This window comes from Phyllostomus hastatus, unplaced genomic scaffold, assembly GCF_019186645.2.
Source record: "Phyllostomus hastatus isolate PE091 unplaced genomic scaffold, TTU_PhHast_1.1 phas_contig_283, whole genome shotgun sequence".
NCBI classification, from domain to species: Eukaryota; Metazoa; Chordata; class Mammalia; order Chiroptera; family Phyllostomidae; genus Phyllostomus; species Phyllostomus hastatus.
This window is the reverse complement of record NW_025333833.1, coordinates 251,708-279,109: the sequence shown is the minus strand read 5'-3', so window position 1 is coordinate 279,109 and position 27,402 is coordinate 251,708. Positions and strand designations below refer to the sequence as shown.

General features: G+C 54.8%; 2 protein-coding genes across 2 annotated transcripts; one reads left to right on the top strand and one right to left on the bottom strand.

The window, feature by feature from the left end:
- Positions 1-997: 997 nt before the first annotated feature.
- PCP4L1 (Purkinje cell protein 4 like 1) lies at positions 998-23,579 on the bottom strand. Its single transcript, XM_045838359.1, has 5 exons — positions 23,333-23,579; positions 23,051-23,114; positions 16,772-17,378; positions 2,762-2,816; positions 998-2,001 (listed from the first exon to the last, which is right to left on the bottom strand). Exons 1-5 carry the CDS (start codon positions 23,577-23,579, stop codon positions 1,859-1,861), a joined length of 1,116 nt encoding a protein of 371 aa, XP_045694315.1. The 3' UTR covers positions 998-1,858.
- Positions 23,578-27,392, top strand: NR1I3 (nuclear receptor subfamily 1 group I member 3). The gene is given in 6 exon segments (XM_045838358.1): positions 23,578-23,594; positions 23,721-24,313; positions 24,450-25,034; positions 25,037-25,080; positions 27,034-27,142; positions 27,145-27,392. Coding segments are annotated over 6 exon segments (1,587 nt in total). The 3' UTR covers positions 27,384-27,392.
- Positions 27,393-27,402: the final 10 nt, after the last annotated feature.

The following is a 27,402-nucleotide window of genomic DNA, read 5'->3' as shown; positions in this document are numbered from 1 at the left end:
CATGAAGAGGTGGGGGCGGGGGGGGGGGGCTACCTCTAGAGCAGGAAATGGGACAGGGAAGGAACCATTTCAGCGCCAAGGCCCAGATCATCCTCCAAGCACGGTAGCCTGCAGGAGAGGGCCTTACACCCACCAGCTCCCCTCAGGCCGCCTCCCCAGGAGCCAGGAGCCCTGCTTTACCTTCCAGGGAACAAGGGGACAGGGACTGCTCCTACTGTACCAGCACATGCTGGACTCACAGCAAGTGTGGCAGTGAGGTTATGCTTTTCTGTGCCCATGAGGCCAGGGCTGAAAGCCACCATCGACACTGTGCTGCACTGAGAACAGATTCCAATGCAAAACTTCCTCCTTTGCCCTGCGCGGGAGGAGGTGCTTCCAGGAACAGAGGGCGTTCCTGTGCTTCTGCGCTCAGTGCGCCTAATGTCCTGCAGCGTGGGCACCTAGGCACAGGCCAGCTTCTTGCTGTGGGTAGGTGCTCTTCCGGGGCAGCACCCCCATTTCCTAGTCACAGCTGTGACATGGTTTCAACTCCTGCGTTCTTGAGTCAGGAGAGGGAGAACAGGAGTGAGGACAGTGGGGAAGACAGAGTATTCCTTGCTTGATCTTCAAGCATTTGGCTCTGGTTTCAATGTATAGAGGCCATTTCTCAACAATGTAAAACCACTTGAAAGCCATCATTTTATTTAATGCGTGGTTTGAAGTCTTCAGTGTGACCCAGAGTCATCTCCTGCCACTGCATTTGGCGAACAGGTGTGTGTGTGGGGCGGGGGGCAAAGCGGTAGGTGCTGGGGTGGGTGGTGAGGCAGCACAGGAAGACCACGTGGGTGGGGCAGCAAGGTGACGGCCCGGCCGGGGGACAGCAGGAAGGGGTGGCTTCGATGTGAAGTGCTCAGGCACCTGTTCCCGGTGTCATCGCACCAGCACCCTCTCCTGGGCCAGCCCTGGCCAATGTTCACACTCCTCCCAAGAAAAAACAGAAGAGATTAAATGACTCCACTTGAGGGTTTTAAAAATATTTTAATATAATTATGAAACATGCTAAAATCACAGAGTGGCTATTCCACCTCGGTCCAGACTGCACAGTGGGACAGGTGGGGGCTACAGGGTCACTTGGTCTGTGTGAGGGCTGGACGTGGGGGTTAGAGGAGGCAGGTCAGCAATGCCCCAAGGATCTTCCACAGAGCATACTTTCGCCCCTCACTCCTTTTCCTCCCCAAATCTTCCGGAGTCCCCATGTCCCTGCCTCTGCCCCTCGGGTCCCAGCCTTGAGGTGAAGGACCATCCCTGGCCCCTCCCAGTCCTACCGCCTTCTGTGGAACTCAGCACAAGCTAACGTGGGAGGTGCTGGACTCAGGTCTGCCCTGGGACAGAGGGCTCTGGTCCCCACTGTGGCGCAGCACAGAGGAGGGAGGGGGAGGTGGTGCAGAGGGTGTGAGGGGAACAACTTGACCTGCAGTGAGACTTGTGACCACAGGCAGACCGGTGCACAGGTCCCACCCTCGGGCACCCTAGTTGGAAGCCTTGCTTCTCCTTCCCCCATTCAGGGGTCCCCCCCAACCTCGTCAGCCTCAAAGCCTCTTCCACTTGCACCTCACGGGCAGCACAGGTACTGGTCAAGGAGGCTTGTCCTGAGCAGGAGCCAGTCTACCCTCAGACCAGGGGCTGCCAGCTGGAGTCTTCACCCTGCCTCTTCCTGGTGTCTCTCCTGCCGTGATGGCGTGAGGGGGCCACAGAAAGTAACACACAAGGGTCAAACTCGCCTGCGCGAGAGGCTAGCGGGACAGAGAGACACAGGGGCGTGGGAGTCAGAGCAGTGGGGTGGGGACAAAGGGAGCAGGGTGAGGGCATGGCTGCTGCTTCAGGAGCTGGGGTCCTTTTTCCTCTTTTGGAACTTCCGGAACTTGCCCTGAATGGCCAGGGCGGCCTTCTCTGTCTCCGGGGCCGTCAGGTCGATGTCGATCTCCTCCTCCTCCTCGGCCTTCTTGGCAGGGCCGGCCTTTCCTGCCACGAGATGCACCAGTGAGGGAACCCAGGTGGCCCGGCCCCTTGCTCCAGGCCCCCCTGTCTGCTGGGCTCTGGAAGGTCTCCCAATCTCTGCTGACTCCCTTGAGTCCAGAAACCCTGGCCGTATAGCTCAGTTGGTTAGAGCACACACCAAGGCTGCGGGTTCAATCCCCGGTCAGGGCACATATAAGAATTAACCAATGAATGCATAAATATGTGGAACAACAAATCTCTCTCTCTCTCTCTCTCTCTCTCTCTCTCTCTCTCTCCTTCCTTCTCTCTGTCTAAAAGTCAATAAATTAAAAAAAAAAAACATTTTAAAAGGAAGTTTGAATCTGGGAACCTAGGCTGAGAGTCAGTTACAGTTACTTGGGGGTTTTGCTACTCTTGGGCCAACAGGACAAATGTCTTCTCTCATGACTTGCTCCTGAGTCCTACAATTCAGAGCCCAGGGCCCTCCCATTTCTGATGGAGACACTGGCTGGGACTATCTGATGAGCTTTTTGCTATCGTTGCGCCTGTCTCCTACCACCCCAGAGCCAGTTTCTGGAGTCTAAGAGTAAATGTTGCTAGATGGACTTCCCAGGAAAGAGGGTAAGGAAGCCCGTGGAAACAGTAGTCCTGCCCTGGTGCTTTGGTGCACTCGTCCACGTTGCTGTACATCTGACTTCAGGCGCTCCAGGCTTACAGCCCTACCTGTCTTCACGTCCCCGTGTCATCCACGTGCTCTGCAAACTGCCACCCCAGCCCCACTCACCCTTTTCCTCTGGGCCGGGTGCCTGGTTGGTTGCTGGGGCTGTTTTGGTGTTAAGCTGGAAAAGAAAAATCAGAATATTAGATATTCATGGAAGTATTAAGGTGCCACCGCCTTAGACTCACCATCATCACTTTCAAGCCCTCCTATCACCAGGTGCATTCTCTGGTCTTCTGAGAAAGCGGGTATTGAGGTCAGAGAGAGGTAGAAAGGTCATCAAGACCCACTGAACCAGTTTTTGTTGGTACCAGGGAAACTGTGGAGGACAAAACAGATGAAAACCTTGTCCTCATGGAGTTTACATTCTAGTATATGGATAGGCAAATGAATATGCAAAATGACCCTATGTCAGGTGACGGTAAGTGCTACAGAGAAAAGCCAGGGAAGGGGGGAGGGAGAGGCGAGTGCTGGGGTGGAAATGGAGAAATGCGTTCCTCCACAGAGGGGTTGGGAGAAGCCCCTCTGGAAGCTGACCCTGGAGCCAGGGCTGAGGGAGGGGAAGGAGTAAGGGCTTCTCCCAGGGCTGTGGGTGTCCAGGCAGGAGCTCCCAGGGGCTCTGGGGCGGGGGTGTGACTGGCCTGTGTGAGGAACAGCAGAATCCGATGCAGCCGGAGTGGAGGGGGAAGGGGAAGGTGGGTGGAAGTGTGCAGAGATAACTGGGGGTGGGCAGATTGCGTAGGGCCTTGCGAGTCTTTCTACGGAGTTTGACTCTTACTACAAGTGAGATGGAGGACATCCATTTGCATTAAAGGAGCTCAAGAGAGGAAGTAGAAAGTCCTGCTGGGAGGTCACTGCAGAAAACTAGGCAAGGCTGATGGGAGCTGGACTGGCACAGCGGCAGTGGCCTGGTGAAAAGTGGTTTGATCCTGGGTATATTTTCAAACTATGAGCCATGTGATTGATTGATTGATTGGACAAGCGACATTGTGAGAGGAGTCAAGGGTGACATCCAAAGGATGACTTCATCTGGCCTGAGGAACTTAAAAACACAGAGTTTCCCTGTACCAAGACGGAGGAGACAGCAGGAGGAGCTGAGAGGGTCAGGACCTTGCTTTGGACAAGTCTGCACTGCCCACTGACTGTCGAAGGGGAGATGCTTGCCCAGGCAGCTGGACACTGAAGATGAGTGAGAGGGAAGTCCGCTCCATGGATAGAGATGAGGAACTACCCACACGCAGACGGCATTTACAGCCATGAGACTGGGTGAGATCACCAAGGGGTGAGCTCAAATGGGGCCGAAAGAGAGGAGAAAAGGGTCAGAAGAGCGGAAATGAGGGGAACACTCAATAAGTAAAATTAAAAAGAAGTCGGGTCGAGAAAAGCTGAAAGATGGTGGTGACTGTACCCCATGTGAAGAGACATGTCAGGGAGAAGAGCGTGGCCGTGTCCCACCCGCAGGTGTGGATGGTGGTCCCGAGGAGCACGGGGATGCGGGGCACCGGCCGTCGGGTTTTGCCACGTGGGAGCCCTGCTGATGCCAACGAGAGGTGTGGCAGTGGAAGAGGGGTCACGAAGGACAAGGAGGCAGGCAGTGAAGCCGCACACAGAGAAAAGGCCCCAAGAAGCTGACAGGACCCAGTCTGCATTGTGTAGATTTTGTCGTTTCTACCCCACATTTGATAAATACTTACCAAGCACTTGCCTGTGTTCAGCACAGTGCTAGGCACTAATAGGGTATAGGAAAAAACACCCTATTCATTCATTCATTCAACGAATACGCCAGCATCCAATACATACCAAAAATTGTCCTAGACAGCAGGGATACAGCAGTGCCCAAAAGAGAGTCCCTGAACTCGTTAAACAATTGTGACAGTTAGTGACAAGTACCCAGAAGGGAAATAAATCAGAGTACTCGAGGAAGGCCTCTCCGATGAGTGACATTTGAGTGGAGGGTTGAGTGACACATAAGAGTAAGCCACATGGGTGTCTGGGAAAGCGACCTCTAGGCGGAGGAGGCATCAGGGGGAAAGCCCTGAGACGGGACTGGAGCCCACTGAGTTCCAGGAAGAGCAAGAGCACTGAGGCTGAGCTGAGCATGGGCGGGAGAGAGCACAGGAGCGCAGCTCGTGGGGAGCCAGAACAGGCACGTCTTCGGACCCGGGCAAAGACTTTGGGCTTTCTTCCGGGTGGATGGCGTTGCAGTTGGAGGCAGAGGGAAACCGGGCTGATATTCCTAAAGCAGCACTTTGACTGCTGGGTGGTGAATAAACTATAGAGAGGCAAGAGAAAAACCAGGGGCAGTTGTACCAGCCGCACCATGCGGTTTGGCCCACAGTGGTGGTGATGGAGGCGATGGAGGAAGAAGTCAGACTTGAGACCAAGTTCATGGTCAAATAAGTTGGAGTTTTTGATGGATGTGTGAGTAAAGATAGCTCTTTCAAAGAGATTTGCTTTAAGGAGCACAGAAAAATTGGGGAACAGCAGAGGAAGAATGTGGGGTCATGGGAAGGAGTTTTGGTAATATTTGGGAATGATTTACTAGAGAAGGAAAAGCTGATGGTGCACAGAGAGAGTGATGCCCTGAATAGGCAAAAGGAGACAAACCTAGTGCACGAGTAGAGGGCTTGGCCTTACAGATGGGACCAGGTCACTGACAATGTAGGCATGAAGGCACAGAATGTGGGTACAGGTGCAAGAGAGGCGGCAGAGGTGATGGGAATGTGGGAGAGTCCTTTTCTGATGGCTTCTGTTCTCCCCGTGAAGCAAGAGGTGGGTTGTCAGCTAAGAGGAAAGGTGGGGCAGAAAGTATAGTTGCCCCCGCCCCCGTATCTGCGGGGACTGCACTCCAAGAGCCCCAGTGGATGCCTGAAACTGCAGATAGCACCAAACCCTATATATGCTGTTTATTTGTATACGTACATACCTATGATACTGTTTAATGTATCAATTAGGCACAGTGAGGCTATATTGGTCACATTTATATCACTTTTTCAAGTTTTGTGATTTATTTGTATATTCCTAGCATTCTGCAAATACTGGAGATAGCAGGCAGTTATAAAATAATTACCCAATATTTTTAAAATTAGGCTATAAATGGATATGGTCCAGTGTTTATGAAAGACATAGATTGCTCATCTGCACCTGTACATTTTTACTTAAAAATCTGGAAGAACATGCACAAGTGTTCCTGAATCCCTGTGGATGTCCTGCTCACCCCTCTGCCCAGAAGTCATGTTCCGTGACAGGAGGGGCTGTTCCTGAAACTCGGGAGGTTGACAGTCATGACTCTTTCCCTCTCCAAGACCTTCCTGTGACCCAAACACTATTTCCCCCTATACGATCAATGTAACGGCCCAGCAGTTGACTAGTGACACCTCCCACTCTGTACGCCATCATCACAAGGGGTTGGTCCACACTGCAGAAGTGTGATATGGATGGGTGTTCGGTGACCAGGTGACAGTCATTGTTCAGACAAGAGGTCATGAGCACGAGGCCAGCTCTCTAGTGCCATGACCTCTGGCTGCAAGTCAGTCCTCCTTTCTCTGTTGCCGGCAAGCCCCTGACTCTCGCCTCGCTCAGAGCATTTTCCCTCTGTCTGACTCTGAGCCTGTGCCCTTACCCCACCAGTTCTTTCCTCTCGCCACAGCCCTGCCCTGGAAAAAAAGTATGAGCCCTGACTTTCAGCACCTCGCCTCTCTTCAGCTCTGCTTTCCTTCCACCAACTAACCCGGAGAAGCTGCTAAACTGGCCACCCCTTTCCCTCTGCCCTGCCAGCTGCCCGCTTCCTGAGTCTCTCCTGAGGTTACTAACTTCGGAATGGAGCCATGGTTCAGCCACTGGCAGGCCCCCACGGGTTCACAACTCCATTTGGCTTAAACTTATGAGGTCTCTGGGGAGGTCAAAAAACAGTCCTTTAAAGATAAGAAAACCCCTATTACCCATAATACCCCTTGAAATTTACCATGTGCCTTCTGCTGAAGAGTGGGATGCTGGGGCTCCTACCTCCTGCCCCTCCTGCCTCCACCCTCCTGCCTCCTGTCCAGCCCGCTCTCAAAGCAGCCACTCTCCACGCTGGGTCTCTGGACTTCGTTGCTTGTGGTTTGCTGAGGTTGGCCGCAGGGGCAGTCACATCACAGGTTGTCAGCTCCCATCCTCTGTCTCGTGCCTAGCCCTTTCCTGGTCCCTGGTCTCTGCTCCAACCCTCCCGTGTGTTTTCCAGAAACTCAGCAATTTTAAATGGATCAAGTCCTCTGGCACACCCACCTGCAAGCCACCAGACAAATCATACTTCAGGGAAACCCAGGAGGCGTGGACATCCACTCTCGGTGAACAAAAACCACATGCCCTATAAGAGGGTCTTTTGCGAAACTCACATCTCCAGGTGGTCACGCTAACCCTCAAGGGCTGCAGCACGTAAGCGTCTCTCAGCCTGTCTCTCTCAGCCTCTTGCTCTAGCAAGGCATGGATGACAAACCCTCAGGTGCTCACTTGCTTTTTCAATACCGAGTTCTTCTGACCAGAATCAACAGCCGAGAAATGGTTTGGCAAGCCCCCTCATCTCATCAATCACATGCCTCATTCTTACTCTGGGCCAACCACTTTCCCAGCACTTTATAGCATTAACACAATGAAGCCTCGTAACAGCTCTAGAAGCTAGGCACTGTTACTATTCTCATTGTACAGACAGGAACACTGAGGTCAAGGTTAACTTGCCTAAGGCCATGCAGCTAAGAAGTAGCAAAGCCAAGACTGAACCCAGACAGCAAGAGTCCAGAATCTGTTCTTGAACATTATGCTATGTCCCAACCTCCAGCCAAGGTGTGGGCATGTGCATGCGTGTACACGTGTGTGCAGGTGTGGGCAGACACTAGAGGAGGATGTCCAGTGTGAGACTGAGTTAATGACAGGAGCTCGCCCACACAACAGAGCGATCCCCAGGTTGGAAGGAAAGTCCAAGCGGTCACGATCTCCTCCCGTGCCCAGCCAGGCAGCTGTACTTAAGGACCAGTCTCTCTGGCACAGTCCCCAACTCTCTCTTCACATACACTCTCCCAGAACATGGGGAACAAGGTCCTGTCCTCCCGTGATGTAGAAATCTCCCATGCCATCAGAGAACCTGATCCCAGACTATTCCTGCTCTGCCCGTTGAGCTAACCACCCTGATTCGGGCTTCATCTTGATGGTTGGTCTTTGGGCCTCATGACACACCCTGGGCTGGCCCCTCAGGGGGAAAGCCATGGCTGCGGGTGTGTCCTTCACTCCCAGGGCCAGAGGGAGGGGTGTCACACAGCAGTAGCCCCCCACCCTGTCCCCATTAGAGTCTGCAAACTCCATGCGCAGGATCATCCCCCTGGTTTCCATTTCAAATGACTCCCTTGCTTACATTCAAGCCTCTTGCTCCTCCTTTCTAGCGAGCTTGGAGATTGATTCAGTTCAGCCTCACTGCCCACACAGGACTAAATGTCTCTCGATTTTCAACACACACCCGACACTAATTAGCAGCTGTGAGGCCCATCAACTCCTGCCCTCCCCAGAGGGCCCTAGTTTCTTTCCGAGCCTGCCTTCCTGTGTTCCTTTCCCCCTGCCCTCTGGGCCTCAGCAGCTCCAATGTTCCATTCCATCCTCCCAGCGGTATCTGCCAGCTCCCCCTGAGTACACTGTTGTTTCCTCTCCACTTCACAGTGTGGATTCTCTCTTCCCATGGGAAAGGAGGCACAGGAGGGGCCTGCTGGCTCAGGGGCTGTTTTCCTCAGGCTTTGAGACTGCAGAGAGGCCATCACACAGCAGTACCCCTTTCCCTCTCCAGGCCTTTGTCAGCATTCAGAGGATGTCTCGTCTTTCCATCTGAGCTTCAGTTCTCATTCCCCTTTTCTCCTTCTCAGGAATCCTTACAATCAATTGCCTTCATTCTCTTATATATACAACCTGTCCCTCTCTTAAAAAAAAAAAAAAAAAAAAAAAGCCTTCCTCACCCTGACCAGGTGGCTCAGTTGGTTAGAGCACCTTCCTGTGCACCACAGGGTTGCAGGTTCAATCCCCAGTAAGGGTAAATATAGGAGGTGACTGATTAATCTTTCTCTCTTTCCCTTCCTCTCTCTAAAATCAATAAAAAACATATCCTTGGATGAAGAAAAGAACAAAGGGAAAGGGGGGATTTTTGGATGATGGAACTGCTCTATATCTTGATTGTATAGAGACATATGTTACATGACTGTATATGTTTGTCAAAATTCATAGAACTATACACTGATAAGGGTATGTTTTACTGCATGTATATTGTGCCTTAATTTTTTAAATGGGGCAAAAAGGTTAAGGAGAGGTCAACAAGCCAGCGAAGAGTGAGAAGGAACAGTTGGAAAGGTGACTGGGGTGGCTGTGGCGGGGGGGAGTGGGGGAGGGGCCAGGGCCTCTTCTGTCTCTCCCCTTTTCATGGCTAGACTTCCCAGAACACTGTGTGTCCACCTCCTCACCTCCTACCCTCTCTGCCACCTGACTTCTTCAACCTGGCTTCCGCTCCTACTCCACAGAAATGGCTCCTCTTCAGGAGCGGACTCTCTCCGTGACACCAAGCCAGTGCAAAAGTTTCAGGCCCACGTGGCCCCAGCCCTCGAAGTGTTCAGCACTCTCACTCAGCTCATCTCTCCATGGCTCCTGGGACAGCAAGGCTTTTTCTGGGTTTTCTCTGACCTTCCTGGACACTCCTGCCCAACATTGCATATTAGAAGCTGTCGAGGTTTAGGGATGGGCTCTCCTCTGTTCTCTCTTCCTAGATGACTTAGTCTGTACCTGTGCCTCTGGTTATCATTTATACTGCACCGTCCAACAGAACAGGGGTCAGCTAATTACAGCTACTGCCAAGTCTGGTCTGCAGCCTGTTTTTGTGAATAAAGCTTTGCAGGAACACAGCCGTGCCCATCGTTTACCTATTATCTGTGGCTGCTTTGGCACTACAAGAGCAGAGCTTAGTGTTTGCAACAGAGACCGTGTGACTCACAAAGCCAAAAATATTTATTATCTGTCTCATTCCAGAAAAAGTTGGCAGACCCCTGCAACAGGACTTTCTGCAATGATGGGCATGTTGTATATCTGTGCCGTCCAACATACAGCATCCACATGGTGCATGTGGCTATTGAGTACTTTGAAATGTGGCTGCTGAAACTGAGGAATAAAAGTTATAATTTTATTTAGTTGTAACTGATAAGCTGGTAATAATGAATAACTTAAATAGTGGGTGCCACAGTGAACAGTGCAGATGCCCCTGAGGGTGCAGATGTGTGTCCCCTCCCCAGAGCTCTCCCCTGGGCTTCAACGCACCTTCACGTGGATGTGTCACAGAAGCCTCGAACTTGACGCATCTCAGGCTGGGTTCTCGGTCCTACCCACACAACCTAGTCCTCTGCAAGTGTTCTCCATCTCTCCCAGCTGCACTAGCCAGAAACCTTGAAATTGCCTGACACCTTTCTTTCCTTCCCATTGCCTATCCAATTCAATGTGAAATGCTCTTGACTTTCTCTCCCAGATATCTCTAACCCATTCGCTTCTCTCCACTGCTCTCACCTAACACAGCTGCTTCTCCTGTGGACCACCACGGCAGACCAGGTGGTCCCTGTGCTCTGAGGATGAAGAACAAAATTCTCAATGCAGTTGAAGCGTCTGACATTATGCAGCCTCTGATCCCCTCAGGGACTCACCTCCAGAACACACCATGTGCCTTCCCACCTTGTGGTTCTTATCCCTGCAGCCCTTTTATCTAGTTCATTTCTAGCCCTGGCTGGTGTGAGCTGGAGTGTCCTCCATACACCAAAAGGTCGCAGGTTTGATCCCTATCGGGGAGCATTCGGGAGGCAACCAATCTATGTTTCTATCTCATATCAACATTTCTCTTTCTCTCTCACTCTCCCCCCACCCTCTAAAAACAATGAAAAAAGGTCCTCAGATGAGGGAAAAAAACTTTCTACTTGTCCTTCAGAGCTCTCCTCAAGGGTTCCTTCTTCCAGGAAGTTCTTCCTAGCTCCCCAGGTGAGGCGAGGCCTCACTATAAGTTTCATTGCACTGGTATTGCTCTTGGGTGGCACTCACTGCTAACATCATTAAATGATAACTTTGTGGTTAGAGACTGAAGGTCGTCTGCCTCCTCCCTGGAGAAGAGAATCCCGGCGAGGGCAGGGGCCACGGCCGCCTCATGCACCACCGTGCTCAGGCCTCACACAGGCCTTGCACTCGGAGTCTGGGAACAAAGAGTGCTGCCACCTACTTCCTTTGCTGCCTCATCTGAAACCCGTCTGTTTTCAGACAGCTGAGGAGGCCCATTGTGAGGCTAGTTCAGACTGTAAAAGGGGTATCAGAAACCTGGTTGTTGCTTTTCCTCCCTTCAGCATATGTGCCTGACAAAGAGCTGGGACGAAGGGGAAGAACTACTCTCAAGGTGTGTTTCATGTTACCTGTGTAACAAGTACATGCCTCCCTGTCCCCACCTGCACCACCCACCAGATTCCATCTCCCACTTCCCATTTGTGTGTCACTTATAGCAACTGCAACCTATATATCGCACATAGTAGGTAGTCAATAGATGCTTGTTTATGTGAATTAAAAGTTTCTCAAGTCTCAAGTTCCTGAAAGCAGCAATATGCAAAGTGGGTGGAGTCAAACAGGTTCAAGTTCGTGTCCTGGCTCTGCATTGACTATCTATTCAGATCCCAGTTACGCCACTCCTCGCCGTGACACATTGGGTAAGTCACTTAGCCTTGCTGTGCTCAGACCTCTCACCTTCAGGAAATATCTATCCTGAAGGGTGAAAAGAACTACAGAAAGTGTATACAAACACTTAGCATGTATTAAAATAAATAGTCAACAGCCCTGGCTGGGGTGGCTCAATGGGTTGAATGCCGGCCTGCAAACTAAAGTGTCACCAGTTTGATTCCTGGTCAGGGCACAAGCCTGGGTTGTGGGCCAGGTCCCCAGGTTGGGGTGTGCGAGAGGTGGCCAATCAATGTTTCTCTCACACACCAATGTTTCTCTCTCTTTTTCTCTCCCTTCCCTTCTCTCTAGAAATAAATAAATAAAATATTTTAAAAATAAAATTATCATTGTAAAGCAATGGAACTTGGGTTTAATACAAGAAAGGTCAAGTCCCTGGAGTGTTGCTTGGTGACAGTCCTGGGGTCAAAGAGTATAGCTCCACAGGGCACATCTCCACTGGGTGAAACCCAACACCTGGGAGTGCTCGAAGGGCCCTTGAGGCTCATTCTGTGATGACAGGAGCTTCATAACTGATCTCTTTTTACTCTAAACCAGACCTCCCAGTCTTCCTGACGTCTAGCTCGAAAAGTGCTGACAGTAGCTCTAGACGTCTGGTAAAGGACCCAACAATAGTTTGCTTGGACAGAAACTATTCTGTACAGCCTCCACGCACATCTGTAGCCCTGGACCCCTCCCAGGTTAGGAGGGGCAAGAGAGGCCCCCCCAGTGCAGCAGCTCCACAAATGTTCACGTTTTACTTGCAAGAGCCCTGAGACACAGACCACGGGGAGCAGATCAGCCTTCGGAGCAAATGAACCACATGTCCTTGATCGAGTTCTTTCATCCACTTTCGCACCACGAAGATGACTCTGTAAATCTGCTCCTTGCCTCAGAAGGGCAGTTTGTGAGTACTGTCTTGGCAAGGTATCTAAAAACAGTCAAAGCAGCAGCAACTTAGGTGTTGCTTCTCTGTCGCCACTACTGGCAAATAGGTACCTGCTACTCCAGGCCCACTCGCCCTACCCCCTTCTCTAGCTGTGCTTCTTACTCTCTTTGTCTCCTGCATCTTTAAGGGTGTTGCCACAGCAACCACTGTCACCAGAAGAGGCAAGATAGTGTCACCCACTCTGCTCCAAGCAGCAAGGTAGAGCTAACTTTGGGAAAGGTGACCTAACAAGATTTCCCCCTACTCCTCAGCCTGCTGGGCTCTTTAAGGGGGGTCCCAGATCATTAACTGCAGCAGCAGCAGACAGGAACAAAGCAGCACATCAACCTACCTGGACAGTGCAGGCCCTGTGTCTGCAGGGTACAGCGGGGGTGCCGTGTAACAAAAACACATCGGGTACACACCACAGCAGCACTGCTAGAATCACTTTGTTCACATGAGTAGCCACAGGCACTCAGAATCCTGTCCATACTCCAGGGCAGGGAAACCTAAAAAGAGCCTGAATCCTAAAGACCCTAAATATGAGCCCAAAAGGACCCTATTCTTGCCTTTGTACAGACATGAATCCTAGGCTTTGTAAGCCCCCTGCTTGCTTTAGAGGCACAGAAGGTGAAGGGAGACAGGAGTTAGTGCATCTGTTTCCAAGTGGAGACAAAGAGGCCTCGCTCCCCAGGGGCCCTCCTGTCCCTGCTGACACGTTCTCCCCCAATGTTAAATGACAGTTGCTGCCAAAGAACCTTAGAGAGGTCTCTGCATGCCCCGGTGCCCCTAACAGACCCTGCTCTGCTGCTTTGGGAGCACTGCTGGAACCGGTTCAAGTCTTTCAGTGCAGCAGCCAGCTGCAGTCAAACAGCTTCAGAAACTCGCTCAAGGTCACCCTCAAGATCACAGCAGAAATAGAACTAGGAATCCTTCCTCCAGGTTCTACAGACACACATTCTTCTCCTAACACATGGGACGCAACCCACAGATACCTTCCATCTCAGATGCCTCCTAAAAGGAGTTGACCCCCAGGCCCCTGGTGTGTCCCTCTCCCCGTTTCCTGGAATAGCAGTCCCCGCACTGGAATCACAGGCAGATCCCATAGCCTTGCCAGTTCACGGTGAGTCAACAGCCCCAGCCAGTTCCCCGCCAGCAGGGGCTGCCACAGTTTAATGAGTGGTTATTTGTGGTGCTCTGCACACAGCTTGGAGCTGAGCCTTCACCCCATACTGAGTGGAGCGGGTGGGGGAGAGAGCACTGCCAAAGCATCATTTATTACTATAATCTTCAATGTGCATCCCACCCTGGCGTTAACATCCCAAAATAAACGGATTCATCCCCCCAAAGCCTGCGCAGCAAACACTCAGCTGGAGGGCTCTTTGTGGGAGGCAGGCAGCACCAAGGACAGCAGGTGGGTAACCCACCCTCTCCTCCCTGGGTCATCCTGGGAAGCTCAGTTAGGCATGCCTGCAGGAGTCGGCCAGATGGAAGCCGTAACCAACTCAGGGAGAATGGAATGAGGTCTAGGTTTCAGTGAGGCACTTGTATCTAGGCACCTGGCAGGATCCAGATCTCTTTGAAAAAGTGGTTTGGTTCTGATTCTGACTTGGCTTACTCATGCAGGTAAAATATTTCAGGGCAAATCGAGCCATTTCAAGCAGCAGTTCTGGAGGGCAGGCTTAGAAAATCATGCCCTTAGGATTCCAAAATCTCAGTAGGCTCGCACCACTTACTTGGCCAGTCTAACACATCCTTCTTTTCCCCTTCTTAGTTTTCTCTTCCCAGAGCCTTCGTACTCTCCTTGGAAGTCAAGTGGCCAAATGTAAGAGGACTATGTGTCCAGCACGGTTGGTCAGCAGGTACACTGATCTTACTTAGTCACCTGCTTGACTGCTCTGGGTCCTGCATGTCAGACACTTCAGAGTGAAGAAATTGCTCTCATTCCTTTCTTTCCTTGTTTTTTCTTTTATTTCTTTTCCAGAACAAAGGCCTGCGCTCTGCTCCTGGAGGCTCAGCGGTTATGGGAATCAATGATGGACACCAGGAACGAAGGACCCAGGAAAGGAGGCCTCCCGCTTCCCTTCTTTCACTCCTACTCAGTTATCCCCTTGGGCCCATTCACTGCACCCGCTGTGCGGGGGCCCAGGCATCCCCTAAGGAAGGACAGATAGCACTTGCCCTGCCCAATATTCTACCCAAATGTACCCCATTGATAAATATCATCCTGCATTGGTCTCTGTTCTCTGTCATCTTGCTCGGCATTTATTAAATCACACTGCTTAGCTTTCCTATAGAAAGTATTTGTAATAAATTCCTTAAAAGTTGCATGTTAATTAAATCATTCTATATTCACTGGGGTAACATGATAAAGAAGTCTTATGACAAATTCTTTAAGTCGGCAGTTCTGTGCCTGAGGCAGCGAGCTACATCTTTTGATGAAGATTGCCGGAAAGAACCTCAGGGGCTGAATGCGTCTCCCCTTCCCATCCTTACTGAAACCAGTGAAAAGTTATTCAGCTGGAGGAGTAGACGGTGATTCTCGGCAATGCAGTCCTGCCGGCAGCCGTGAATGCGGACGAGCTGGAGAGCAGCCCCTGCAGCTCTCCTGCGACACGGAGACGCTCTGCTGCAGCGCTGAGGGACAGCAAGGAGCCACCCAGGCAAAGTGGAGCCAAGGCCCTGCCGGCAGCCCCAGCAGAGTCTCTGCACCTTTCGTTGCTTGGGGTCTACTTCTTCAGCCGAAAGGAATTTTTAAAGAGTGCCCAAACCCTCTCATTTCATGCAGTTTCTCTGGAGCAAGAAAGAAAGCAGGTGGGGGATGTGAGGCTTATGTAAGATTCAGGTGCCTAAGGCTTTTTTCCTGGGCTGGACACTTCAGCCTGAGGAGGAGGCCCTGGCGCCGCGCTGAGAGGAGGGAAGAGGGCCGGGGTCTCCCCGGGGCTGCAGGGCTCTGGGCAGCACTCCCGCTGTGCACCCCACTTCACGAGAGCAAGGAAACAGGCTGGGCCCTGGCCTCCAAGGGAGCAGAGACCCTCCGGGGACCTGGTTTGGAGTCAGCCGGCCTCTGCATACAGCCTGGTGGCCGCCCCTGGATTTCACAAGTACTCACGCCCAAAGCCAGGCTCGGCTCCGCACGAGCAGGCAGCCTCCGCGGCAAACTGCTGCTTAGAACCAGCTCCTCGGCCCGGAAGGCCCGGCGAGCGCCGACGGCTCGTCTCCATCCGAGGGTCGCGCTCTCCTCTCACTGCGCCCCCGACGGAGGCCACCCTAAAGGTCGGCGCCGGGGCGAGTCCTGCGGGGAGGCTGGGCACCTCCCCGGAAAAGCTCAGGCCAGCCCACCGCTCGGGGCTGGCACGGCCTTCGCGGCGCGCGCTCCCAGGGGACGGCTGCGAACGCGAGTCAGATTTAGAAACACTCGAGGGCGGCCGAACTCCGGGGGGGCTCGGCGACGGGAGGCACGGCGACCCTCTCTCCCCACGCCGGGGCCGCAGGGGCGCGGGGGCCGAGCACTGGGCCGCGGGGCCGCTTCTCCGCTTCTCCGCCGAGGCCGTGTGGCCGCAGCCGCCGCCGTGCCCCCACGGCCCCCCGGCCGGCCGCGGGCTCCAGGGCAGACCCGGCGGGCACGGCGGCCAGGACGGCTCCCGGCGAGGCCGGGCCGCGAACTGGGCGCCGGGCCCGGGCGCCGCTGTCCCCGCAGCACCCGGCCCCCGGGAGCCCGCGCCAGGCTTCCGCAGCCGCCGGCGCGGGCGACAGGGACGCGGGACGCCGGGGCCCGGCGCCCCCGCCCGCAGGGAACCCCGCGCGACCGGCGCTTGACAGACAAAACCCCGACCCGGAGCGGGCGCCGACCCCTCAGGGCCCCCTCCGACCCCCTCGGGGTCACGGACGCGCCGACACCACCAGCGGGGGGGCGGGGGGGGGGCGGCCGCGCGGTGGGGGGGGCGGGGGGCGCACACGAGGTCCCGGAGCTCGCGCCGCCGCCGCCCCCGCGGAGTCCCGGGGGACGGAAGGGCCGGGCGCGGGAGCGAGGGGCGCGGGGCAGGGCCCCCAGGGCGCGGGGTGTGCCGGGCGGGCCCCGGGCGCGGCCGGCGCGGGGGGCGGGTCTGCTCTCCCGGGACCTCCGGGGCGCCGCGGGAGCGACGGCGCGGTGGGGCCGCCCTCCGACAGGGGCCCGGGGCCGCCGCAGGGACGGCGCGGGCGGCTGTCGAGGGCGCGGACTCGGGGCACGCGGGCCACCTCCTCGGGGGTCCGGGCGACGCGCAGCCGGCAGCCCGGGGCGCGGGGGGGCGGCTGGCGGGGACCGGACGCCGCCCTCCCCGTCGCTGCCCCGGGCCCGAGGTGCCCCGTCCTCGACCCCCGACCCCCGGGACCCCGGCCGGGAGCGCCCGGTCCGCAGCGCCGCTCACCTCGCTCATCGCGGCGGCTGACGGAGCGGGGGGCACGTGCAGTGAGGGCGGCCCTGACGGTGGCGAGTCGCCGCTGGGCTGGGGGGCACGGCTGCCGGCGGCCGGCGGGGCGAGGAGGGTCCGTGCGCGGCCCGGGCTCCGTGCCGGCTCTCGGCGCTCACTCCGCGCCCGGCGCCCCGCGGTTCCGTCAGAGCCGCTCCGCGCCGCTCCGCGCGCGCCTCGGGTCCCGCCTTTTATAGTCAGCTCGGGCCCCGCCTCCGGCCCGACCAATAGGAGCGCCCCCTGCCGAAGAGTGACAGCCGCTCGCACCCAATGGAGGCAGGCTCGGCGGTCCGCTGCATTTCCAACTAGGGTCAGAGAGCCGGAGCGCGGGAAGGAGGGGGGCGCGTAGCGGACGCGAGCGCGGAAAACAGAGCGGGGCAGCCCGGGCGGGCGGGGAGCGAAGGGGCCGCACAGGCGCGGGCAGCGCGAGGGCGCGGCGTGTGCGCCCGAGGAAGCGAGGAAAGAGGGTGCACGGGAAGCCGGAAGCAAGGAACGGGGCGGGTAAAGCCAAGGGCCGTCGCGGATCAGGACTTGGCGGTAGGATGGCAGGGAAACTGCAAAGTGTCTGCTTGGTTAGGAAGATCGTGGATGCCAGGAGTTGAAAGGCCTTTAAGATCCATCAGTCCTACGTCCTGCATAATGAAAAAAGAAAATAAAAAATCGCCTCTCCAACCAAATGACGATCCCCTGACGTCCACCTAAACAGGGAAGCGCTCCTCCCAGAAGCTTATTCGTTCGATTCCAGCCTGACGATGCGCCTCCACCGAGCCAGGCGTGGCGAGGAACCGCTAGGAAGGGGAGACTCGCCGATGGCCTTGCACCTACTGCTGCCGTTAGAACAGGTTTCGACAGGCACGTGCTTTCTCCCAGAGCCTCGTCTGTTCCTCCCAGCCAGTCAGGCAGCCACCCACCGGGTGGCCCGTGGTCCAGGACCAAACCAGCCCCGCGGACTCGGCCCAGGTGTGGAGAACAGGTGCGAAAGTCCGACCCATGTAGATTATTTCTCAGTAAGATGGAACTTGACCGAATAATTACTGTGATGTATGAGTTTTAAGGAAAAAATACGGATAGAGCAAGAAGAAAAGCAAGAGAACATCTCAGCAAATGTCATGATCTTAACAGCTATTCCTGTTTGTCTATCTAGCCTTCCTTTCTGCGTTAAGGAAATCCTTCCAATTCCCTTGCCTGTGGCACTTCTAGGCATTGTAAAATCTCTTCGCCTACGTACAGCTACTGTCATCCAAAGCCCAACAGTCTCCTGTTGATAGTTTCTTTCCTGGCCTGTAACAGCTGAGTTGTTCGCAGCTGAGCTTCTGTCAGCCAGCCGCCACGGCTCTCTTCTCAACAGCAGACTTAGGGGAGACCTCAAACGGCCTCCCTCCAACTCCAGCCTCTGTGCCTGCACATTTCCTGTGCCAGGTCAGACACAGGGAAGACAAAAAAAGACTATGTCTTCCCCCACCCACCTGGATCCTCTGACTCTCACTTTCCAATGGGAATCTGGTACCTAAGTGACTAGTTTCGGAGGCGGTGGAGGGCGAGGGATACACTCATACACAGTCTCTGCAGCCTGCTCCTCCGGCTGCCCTCACCTTTATGATGAACGGCGAATTAGCATGGAAAAAGTCATCTTTAGTGCAACAGACCTCCCCAAAGTTGTTAAACAGCTATGCAAGGAATATAAAGGGAACCCTGGCTGGTGTAGCTCAGTGGATTGAGCGCGGGCTGCAAACCAAAGCATTGCAGGTTTGATTCCCAGTCAGGGCAAATGCCTGGGTTGCAGGCCACGGCCCCCAGCAACCGCACAGTGATGTTTCTCTCTCTCTCTCTCTCTTTCTCCCTCCCTACCCTCTCTAAAAAAATAAATAATTAATTTTAAAAAAAGAGTATAAAGGGAATCTGAGATCCTACATCAGAGGTCAGAAAGCTTTTTCTGTAACAGCCAGAGAGTAAATGCTAACAGTCTCTGTTGAAATTCCAAGTCTTTCCTTATAGTTTGAAAGCAGTCTTAAACAACATATAAACAAATAGGTGAGGCTATATTCCAGTAAAACTTTATTTTTGGACACCAAAGTGTGCAGTTCATATAATTTTCATGTATGATGAGATATTCTTTTTCTTCTTTTAACAATTTAAAGACTTTATCTATTTCTTTCTTTCTTTAGAGAGAGAGGGGAAGGAAGGGAGAAAGGGAGAGAAACACCAATGTGTGGTTGCCTCTCATGTGCCCCCTACTGTGGACCTGGCCTGCAACTCAGGCACGTGCCCTGACTGGGAACTGAACTGGGGATCATTTGCTTCGCAGTGCGGTGCTCAATCCAGTGAGCCACACCAGCCAGGGCTTCTTTTAATTTGAAAAAACAGCCCTGGCTGGTGTGGCTCAGTGGATTGAATGTCAGTCTGAGAACCAAAGGGTCACCGGTTTGATTCCCAGTCAGGGCACGTGCCTGGCTTGCAGGCTGGGTTCCCAGTAGGGGGCGTGCAAGAGGCAACCACACATTGATATTTCTCTCCCTCTCTTTCTCCCTTCCCCTATGAATAAAAAAATAAATAGATATTTTTAAAAAACATTCTTAGCTCAAAGGCTGTGTAAATCAGGCCACAGATCAGATTTGACCAACAGGCCACAGACTGCCCACCCCTGCCATAGGTAATTAAGTGCCCAGTACGCTACAACAGTCAGTTATATAATGCTAAATATTAGTAGGTCCAAGAAGAAAGACATTGCTCAGGGCCAGATGTTTCAAAAGCTTCCTGGGGAAAAGGGGATTGGGTTGGACCTTAAAAGAAGGGTAAAACTTAGATCAATGGTGGAAGGGAAGGAGGGGAAAAGACGGATCTATCTGGCATCTGGTGATAAGAGAAAAATGATGAAAGAAGACTGAGGTTGAGGATGGGGAAGTTGCGGGAGATGTATCAGAATAAGGAACTTAAAGCTGACCCTCATAGAGATAGCATCTTCAGATTACTGTAACCAGGGAAACATAGTACTCATCTGACAATGAAAACAGTTAGAGCAGGAAGACAAGACGGGATGTTGTCACTGTACAAAGTGCGAGAGTCTGGGTGAGGGCAGTGATGACAGCAGAACAGAAGGGACTTGGAGAAACACGAGGTGCAAAGAACCAGTAAGACTTGGTCACTAACAAGATCTAGGAGAGGACTCAAAGTGACTTTTGGAACTCAGGACCCGAGAGCTCGGAAGGTCTTTAATCGTGCATTGGCTGTGAAGCACACGGTATGGGCAGGATCCATGCTGGGCACTGGGAAGAGGAGACGCACAGGACACAGAGCACACAGTCCAGGAGGAGAGGGACAGTCACGTGAGTGCGAAGGCGCAGTGCTGCTACAGGTGCTGCACTGCTACAGGTGCTGCGGCAGAAGTCCGAGCAAGTGCAGTCAGTGTCCAGAAAAAGGAACCGAATGAGATTTACCCTTACCAGGCATCAGAAGAAACTACTAAGAATAGCAAGATCCCCTGGAACTGGGGTTGTAGGTTTTGGAGACGTCACAATCCAGAATAAGGATGACAACTGAAATCAGAAATGTAAAGGTGCGCTGTAAGCTGTGCTGTTACAATGTCAGCTATTTTTACATTTTACCAGAGCCTTGTGAATAGACAGACTGTCAGGGAGGAACATAGAAGAAGAAAGGCAGGACGGATGAAATGGAGCCTTGGAGAAAAGCCTATAGTTTTTCCTGACTGGTAGGCTTAGGGAAAGGGGAAACTCTATAATGGAGAAAGAGAAAAAGAGCTGGTAGAAATAAAGGTGGAGAACCAGGAATGCATAACATCATAGAGGCCAGTGAGAAAGATTTTCAAAGAAGACAACCTTATTAGTGAGTCGAAGCAGTAGGGAGGTAGATTGGGGGGAACAGAAGAGAAAGCACATTGAATTCAACAGGCCACGAGAGATCACTAGTAAATGTAGACGAAGAAGATTGGAAGCAGGTTACAAAATGCGAAGGCAAGGAGGAAGCCTGAACACCGCAAGGAAGTAATTGTGCCAGGACATGGGGGTGGGCACACAGGACAGAGCAGACCCAGACTGCAAATTCCGCTCCGTGGACACCTGAGTGAGGCCACCTCATGTCAAAAGCAAATCTGGCAGGTAGGAGCAGTAGGTAGGAGTGGTTCACAAGTCAGAAAGGAGTCAGGAATCAGACGAGAAGGCAAATGAGTATCTGGTCAGAGAGTCAGGGCAGCAAAGGATAATCGGCTAGGAAAGAAAGCTCCTGAAGGGAACAGGAATGTATCCAGGTGACAGCCGGGACCCCACGTCACTGGGACATGCCTGGCACAAAGCAGACACCTGTTAGACATTTGCTGAGTGAATGACTGCAACACAGGTAATAACATGATGCCACATGAAAAGAGCGTGAATTTGGAATCAGACCTTAATTCATATCCTTACCCATTAATTTATAAATTCCATAAACAGCCCTGGCTGGTGTGGCTCAGTGGATTGAGCACCGGCCTGCGAACCAAAGGGTTGTTGGTTCAATTCCCAGTCAGGGCACATGCCTGGGTTGTGGGCCAGGTCCCCAGTGAGGGGCGTGCAAGAGGCAACCACGCACTGTTTCTCTCCCTCTCTCTCCCTCCTTTCCCCTCTATCTAAAAATAAATAAATAAAATATTTTTAAAATAAATAAATTGCATAAACACTCACTATATGTGCCAGGAGTACACAGACAGACCCTAAGGATCCAAAAATAAAAGCCTTCAACAACTCATAGGTGATTGACATTGCTCTGCAGTGTGTGGGTGCTGTAGCAAGCTTGCGTGCGGAGGTGCAGCTCTGCTGCCAGCCCCCACCCTGCCCCAGCCCCAGAGGTGACCCTCTGCTCAGGTCTGAAGGGCAAGCAGGTCAGATCGGGAGAACCAAGGGAGGGGCCAGGTGAAGATTCCCACCAGACGGAGTAACAGGGGCAGATGTTTGGAGGTCAGTGAGCACAGCAAGTTCAGGAAGCTCTAAGGCTTAAGCACATCTAGAGCCAAAGTGTGAGGTGTCAGGTCAGGCGGGGAAGTGGGGTTGGAGGGATAAACAGGGGCCCGAGCACAAAGGACTTTGCACGTCATGCTGAAGAGATTGGTTTTATCCTGGAGGCGACGGGAAGCCAATGAAGAATTTTAAGCAGGAAAGAGACATGATTAAATTTGCATTTTAGAAATAGCGAGAGCATGGAGGATGGGTTGCAGGAGAGGAAGCTGGTAACGGGAAGAATGATGAATAGGCGGCCGCATAATGAGTGGGAAGTGATGGGTGCCCGGACTAGCTAAGAGGCAGGGGGCAGGCACAGGTCAGGAGACAGAAAGGACAGGGGGTGACGGAAAGAAAGCGGGCCCTGCCCACCCCCAGGCCACTCTCCTGCCGACCACTCCCTGCCTGAAACATTATGCTCCAGCAAGAAAGGCCTGCCTGTGGTTCTACCAAATCCACTTTTCTCTGCCTGGCTTCTGGGACTTCTCTGACTGCACCCTCTGCCTGAACTAGCCCAGTCCTCATTATCCTTATCAAAGTCAACTCAGCTCTGGCTGGTGTGGCTCAGCAGACTGAGTACCGGCCTGAGCACTAAAGGGTCACTGGTTCGATTCCCAGTCAGGGCACATGCCTGGGTTGCAGGCCAGCTTCCCCAGTAGGGGGCACATGAGAGGCAACCACACATTAATGTTTCTCTCCTCTCTTTCTCCCTCCCTTCCCCTCTCTCTAAAAATAAATAAATAAAATCTTATACATTAAACAGAGTCCGAGATCCCTCTCAGCACAGGAGAACGATACTCTGGCACAAGAGTCCCAGACTAACCCAGCTGCCTCTGATTTATTCGAGACCAGCTTGTCCTCAGCCCTCCCTACTTAGGAACTGGGACCTCAGCCTAGGGTCCTCGTTAGACCCGTCTCTCAGAGCTTCCCTTCGAGGAGCCTTGTGTAACTGTCACACCTGTCCATTGGACACCATCCATGAAAAAAGCTTGCTGTCTCCCCTCTCTGCCTGGCATGCCCAGGACCCACATACAGACTGCGGATCCAGCATGAAGCCTGGCAGTAGCAAACATCTCCACGGTCTGATTAGGAGCAGCTTGAAATGAGTCATGAGGTCCCCACCCACCAGGGTCCCTCCCCGTGTACCAGCAAGCAGCACCACAGGCATGCTGGGAAAACCTCCCCCAGGCCTTTGCCCCGGGTCCAGAGTCTGTGCCCTTGCGAGGCAGCCTGAGAGCAACTGGAGGCCACACACAGTGGCAGTTCCTTGTCTCCCAGGTACTGAGGGCCATAGCCCTGATTCCAGACACAGGCAGCTCCTGAGATCAAAGGGAACACAGGGGCAGAGTGGGAGTTTCAGGAGACGCATCCCACACCAGATTCTGCGGCCTGCAGGTGACATGATGCCTAAGAGAAGGCAGAGACCGAGAACACTACAATACAGATTAGGCAGGGGCTGGGCCCAGGGCATGCCCAGGAAGGTGCTTGCGGAAGGGGGAAGAAGGTCAAGGGTGACCTGAGCAGACAAGATGGTCACCTTTCCCACATTCGAGGGCTGTGACAGTCACCTCAGTGCCAGAAGTCGTGGCCAGCAGGGACGCTGGGCCGAGGGACTGCTTGGTGTGGGCACCAGGCCACGGGCTATCGCGTCCAAGTCCTGGCTGTGGGGGCAAGTCCCCCCCAGTGGAAACGGCCCCCCGCCGGCCCGAGCTGGTCCAGCTGCATCCCTCCCGCATCCGGAGCCTGACACCGAGGTTCGCTCCCGACACGTCGCCGACCTCCATGCTACAGGTGGCGTGGTAACGGAGGGGAGGCCGAGGTTCGCCCCATGGACACAACCGCTCAGTCACGAGCACCAGGCTTTCCTGAGGGGCCCTGTGCCTCCACGCCCGCACTAGAGGGCAGGCGCCATGTCCACCCGGAAGGGCCCGTGGGCACAGCTCAGAGCAGCGAAGTCATCCGGGCCCCTCACATACCCACACTCATGTCTCTGCCTCTCACGGACAAACAGCTGGCCGAAGCACCGGTCTCAGCTGCCTTTCTGCTGGGAGCCGCAGGGTCTCCCAGGCCCAGAGGTGCCTCTGCCCAGCCTGCAGGGGGCGAAAGTGCCTGGAGGCAGGCAGGAAGCAGAGCAGTGAGTCGGCCCCTCCCCTCCGTGCCAGGAATCCTGACCATGTTTCTCTCTTCTCCCTGTTCCTACACAGCATTCCCCACACAGCAAGTGGCGTGAGCTCCTGGCACATGCAAGACCAGGTCGCCATTCTGCTAGAAACCTCCAAGGGATCCATCTCCCTTCTGGGCTGTGACCCCACGTCTAGCTCCTCCTCGCAGCCTCCGGTGACTCTGGTGCCCCTGGCTCAGCGCACCCCAGCCTCCGGTCTGCCCTCAGCCACCCCTGGGACTCTCCTCGGTGCCGCTGTGCTCGCCCTGGCCATTCCCTCTCCCGGAACGGTCTCTTGGAATGAGTGCAGCTTGCTTCTTCTCTTCTATCTCACGTGTGGTGCCTGTCACCTAGAAGGTACTCCGTAATTGAATTGATTACTTACGGCTCTTTCTGTGCGCCAGGTGATGAGGCAATGCTCCCAACGGATGGCGCAACTGGGTTCCACACAAGTCAACTTGCCCAGGTTCACTCAGCTTATGAGCCCGCGCAGCCAGTGTTCACACCCACCCGTCTGCCACCCAAATGCTTGCTGCTTCCATGACCTTGGACCTGTCACTGGAATCTCAGCCTGTTTGCATTTCCGAGAAACGAGAATCCCACCTACGGGGAACAAACCCTGCGTCTACCCGTAGGGTTGCTCCAGAGTTGGCCACACAGCCTTCGAAAGCGCAGCGCTGCCCGAACGTCAGGCGATGCTGCTCTAGGTACGAAGGGCCCGCCCTCTTCAATGTTCCCTGGGAAGCCAGGCCTCCGCACACCATCACCAGCACAGCCCCTTGTTCTCTGCCGCCGAGTCCCACGGGCTCGGGAACGTGGGCAGGACCCCCGCCAGCTGGAGCCTCGGGACTCCCTCCCTGCACCCTCCCCTGGGCAGGCTGTCTGGGGTCGAGACCAGAGGCCGGCAGCCCCCTGCTGGTATCCACGGCTTTGTCACGCCACTCGCCTGGGCACAGTGACCCTGCCTGCAGCAGCCCTGGCCCTGAGGCTCGTGGAGCAGGCCCAGTCCTGGCACAGCCAGCCCCTGAGCAGCCAAGGAAGGAGCAGAAAGAGCCTGTCCAGGTGCTCCTGGGGGCCCACACCGCCACAAGGGCCCCATGTCTGACCAGTCTGTGCAGTGTGGGGTGAGCATCTACAGGATTTGGTCTGGAGGGTGACCCAGAGGGTGACCAAGGAGGACAGCCTGAGGGAGGGAGCCATGTGCCATGCACCAGTTCAGAGGACAGGACTTCTAGAAGACCCAGCCAAGACAGGCTCCTCAGCCCCAGGCCCTTCCAAGGCTATGGAGACCAAAGGGACAGCCCTGACCCTGGGCCTCGCTTGGCTGTGACCTCTGCAGCCCCCAGCCCACCCCGGTCCCCACACTGCTCCGCTTTGCAGTACAGCTTGTCACCCAGTTATCCACGGACTGGCCCCACTTCCGGCATGAGACATCTCCCTACCTTTCAGGAAGCACACACTGCAGTGAACTATAGCCCCCGCCCCCACCAACAGAAACAAAACACCACGAGCCACTGACCCAGCTAACCCACCCCTTAGCCTTTCCAGGCACCAGGCCTTGTGTGAGGACACTTTGTGTTTGGGTCTCAGTCAGAAGCAGGAGGTCCTCTGTGTCCTGCCCCTCACGGTGCCCTGCCCACGCAGGCCCAGGTCTCTCTTCTCAGGCCGGCAGAGGCCGGGATCTGTCGCATGCACTCAGCACCACTTTCTGTCTCCGGGCAGAGCTTCTTCTGTGCGCCTTTTGGCTACACAGCAGGACGTGGAGCCCACGCTGAGATGGTGCTGGGACAGCACCGGACGTGTCCTCGAGGTGTGGTTCCAGGCAAGGGGCCCGAGGGCTCCTAAGCCTCGCCTCTCCCCAGGGGGGTTCCAGAAGGGGTCTTGAGAGCTCCTCTTTTGCTTCCACAGGGCATCGAGTTGACTGTGGCTCTGGGAGCCCGAGTGTGTGCTCCTGGCTGCACGGCCCTCTCCTCTCCTGCTGAGCAGCCCCCAATCCAGAAGTTTCTCTCAACACCTCTGCCCAACTCCCAGCTCCTTGCAACCATCCACCCTAGGCCCGCTCGTCCTCCAACCTGCACCACAGGCCTCTCCCAGACTCGGCCCCCTGGGCCGCTGCGCAGGCCCACCCACCCCCACCTGGCCTCCCTGCTCCCTCTTGCAGACTGGCGGGGTCACCCCGAGGGAGGAGACTGACCAGCTAGCTGCAGGAGGAGAGCGCACTGGCTCCGCAGAGCTACACGCAAGGCCCGTACAGGGCTCTGGGGGCTGGGAGGCTGCCCCAGGTGACGAAGGGGCTGGGGAGACACTGGGCTCGGCATGGCCGCTTTTCTGCCCTTCCCTTTGGGAACCAAGGTCCCTTGGGGTCTACTCCTTCCCTCCTGTCCACGCGCCCCAGCACCCACACTGCTCCTGCTGCTGTTTCAGCTCGCTTTTTCCAGGTTTTTTATTCAGTAGAGATGCGAAGTAGTTGCTCAGTCTGTATCGCAGCATTCCTGAGGCTGATGGCACCCTTCCCCTCCCCCATCCAACCTCCCCAGACGGGCAGCGTTTCCGGAGGTTTCACGCTCTCTCTGGGGCCTTTGCCTTCCTCTTCACTGGGCCAGTCCTCCCTTTTCTCATGCCCTCGAGGTGACGCTCATTCACAGCTTCACAGCCAAAGCCGCTGGCTCAGCATCCGTCTCTCCAGCCTCTGAGTGCCCTGCCCCCGCTCCAGCCCACCCTCCACAAGCCAGTCTGCCCAGAGAAGGAGGCTTTAGACCGCAGAACACACCCACCTTCTAGAACCTCCTCTAGAAGGCCAGACCCTCAGATCCCACACAGTCGAAGTTCTCGCCAAGTCTGGGGCTTTCTCCTCACGGGGCCCTCGGAGCTCTGGGTTCAAGAAAAACAACATGGTGAGCGAAGACAGTGCCAGAGGCCCCTTGGGGACCTTTGGAACCTCGGAGAAACCTGTCGCCCTAGAACACGGTTTTCTCTGGTGGTCAGACCTAGCTTCACTGAAGGGCAGTTTGGAGGATTTGGGGGGTGAGGGGCAGGATAACACTCTCAGTTGCTGTATTTCCTTCCTTTCCCTGTGACCCCGCTATTTCTTCCTCCGAAGGCTTCTGTTTGCAAAGCTGCTGGGCCTGTTGGCCGTGCCCCAGAGCATCAACAGCACCTATGGACACCAGGTCCAGCACAGCCAGGGATGTCTGCCAGGATGCCCCTGCTCCAGGAGATCTGCAGCTGCCTTCCCAGCCCACCTGGACACGCGGGGCTGGGAAGGGCCGACATGGGGGCCAGAGGCTGGGGCCAGGAGAAGGGGGCCCCACGGTCCCAAGGAGCGACTACGGCAATGACTGCCTCTTCACACAGTCGCAGGGGCGCAGGGGGTGGCTGTGGGGGTAACGTCGTTCTCCGGAAGCACAAAAGACAGGGAAGGAGGTAGCTCCTTCTCGGACGCATGG

Excerpts from the sequence above, each read along its gene's own strand:
- PCP4L1 (XM_045838359.1), bottom strand. The coding sequence starts at position 23,579 with ATGGAGGTCGGCGACGTGTCGGGAGCGAACCTCGGTGTCAGGCTCCGG. Across the intron at positions 23,115-23,332 it reads AGCCCTCGAATGTGGGAAAG|GAGCTGCCTGTGTCTGGAAT; the intron begins GTGACCATCTTG and ends CTTTGATCTCAG. Across the intron at positions 2,817-16,771 it reads CAGCCGCCGCGATGAGCGAG|CTTAACACCAAAACAGCCCC; the intron begins GTGAGCGGCGCT and ends TTTCTTTTCCAG.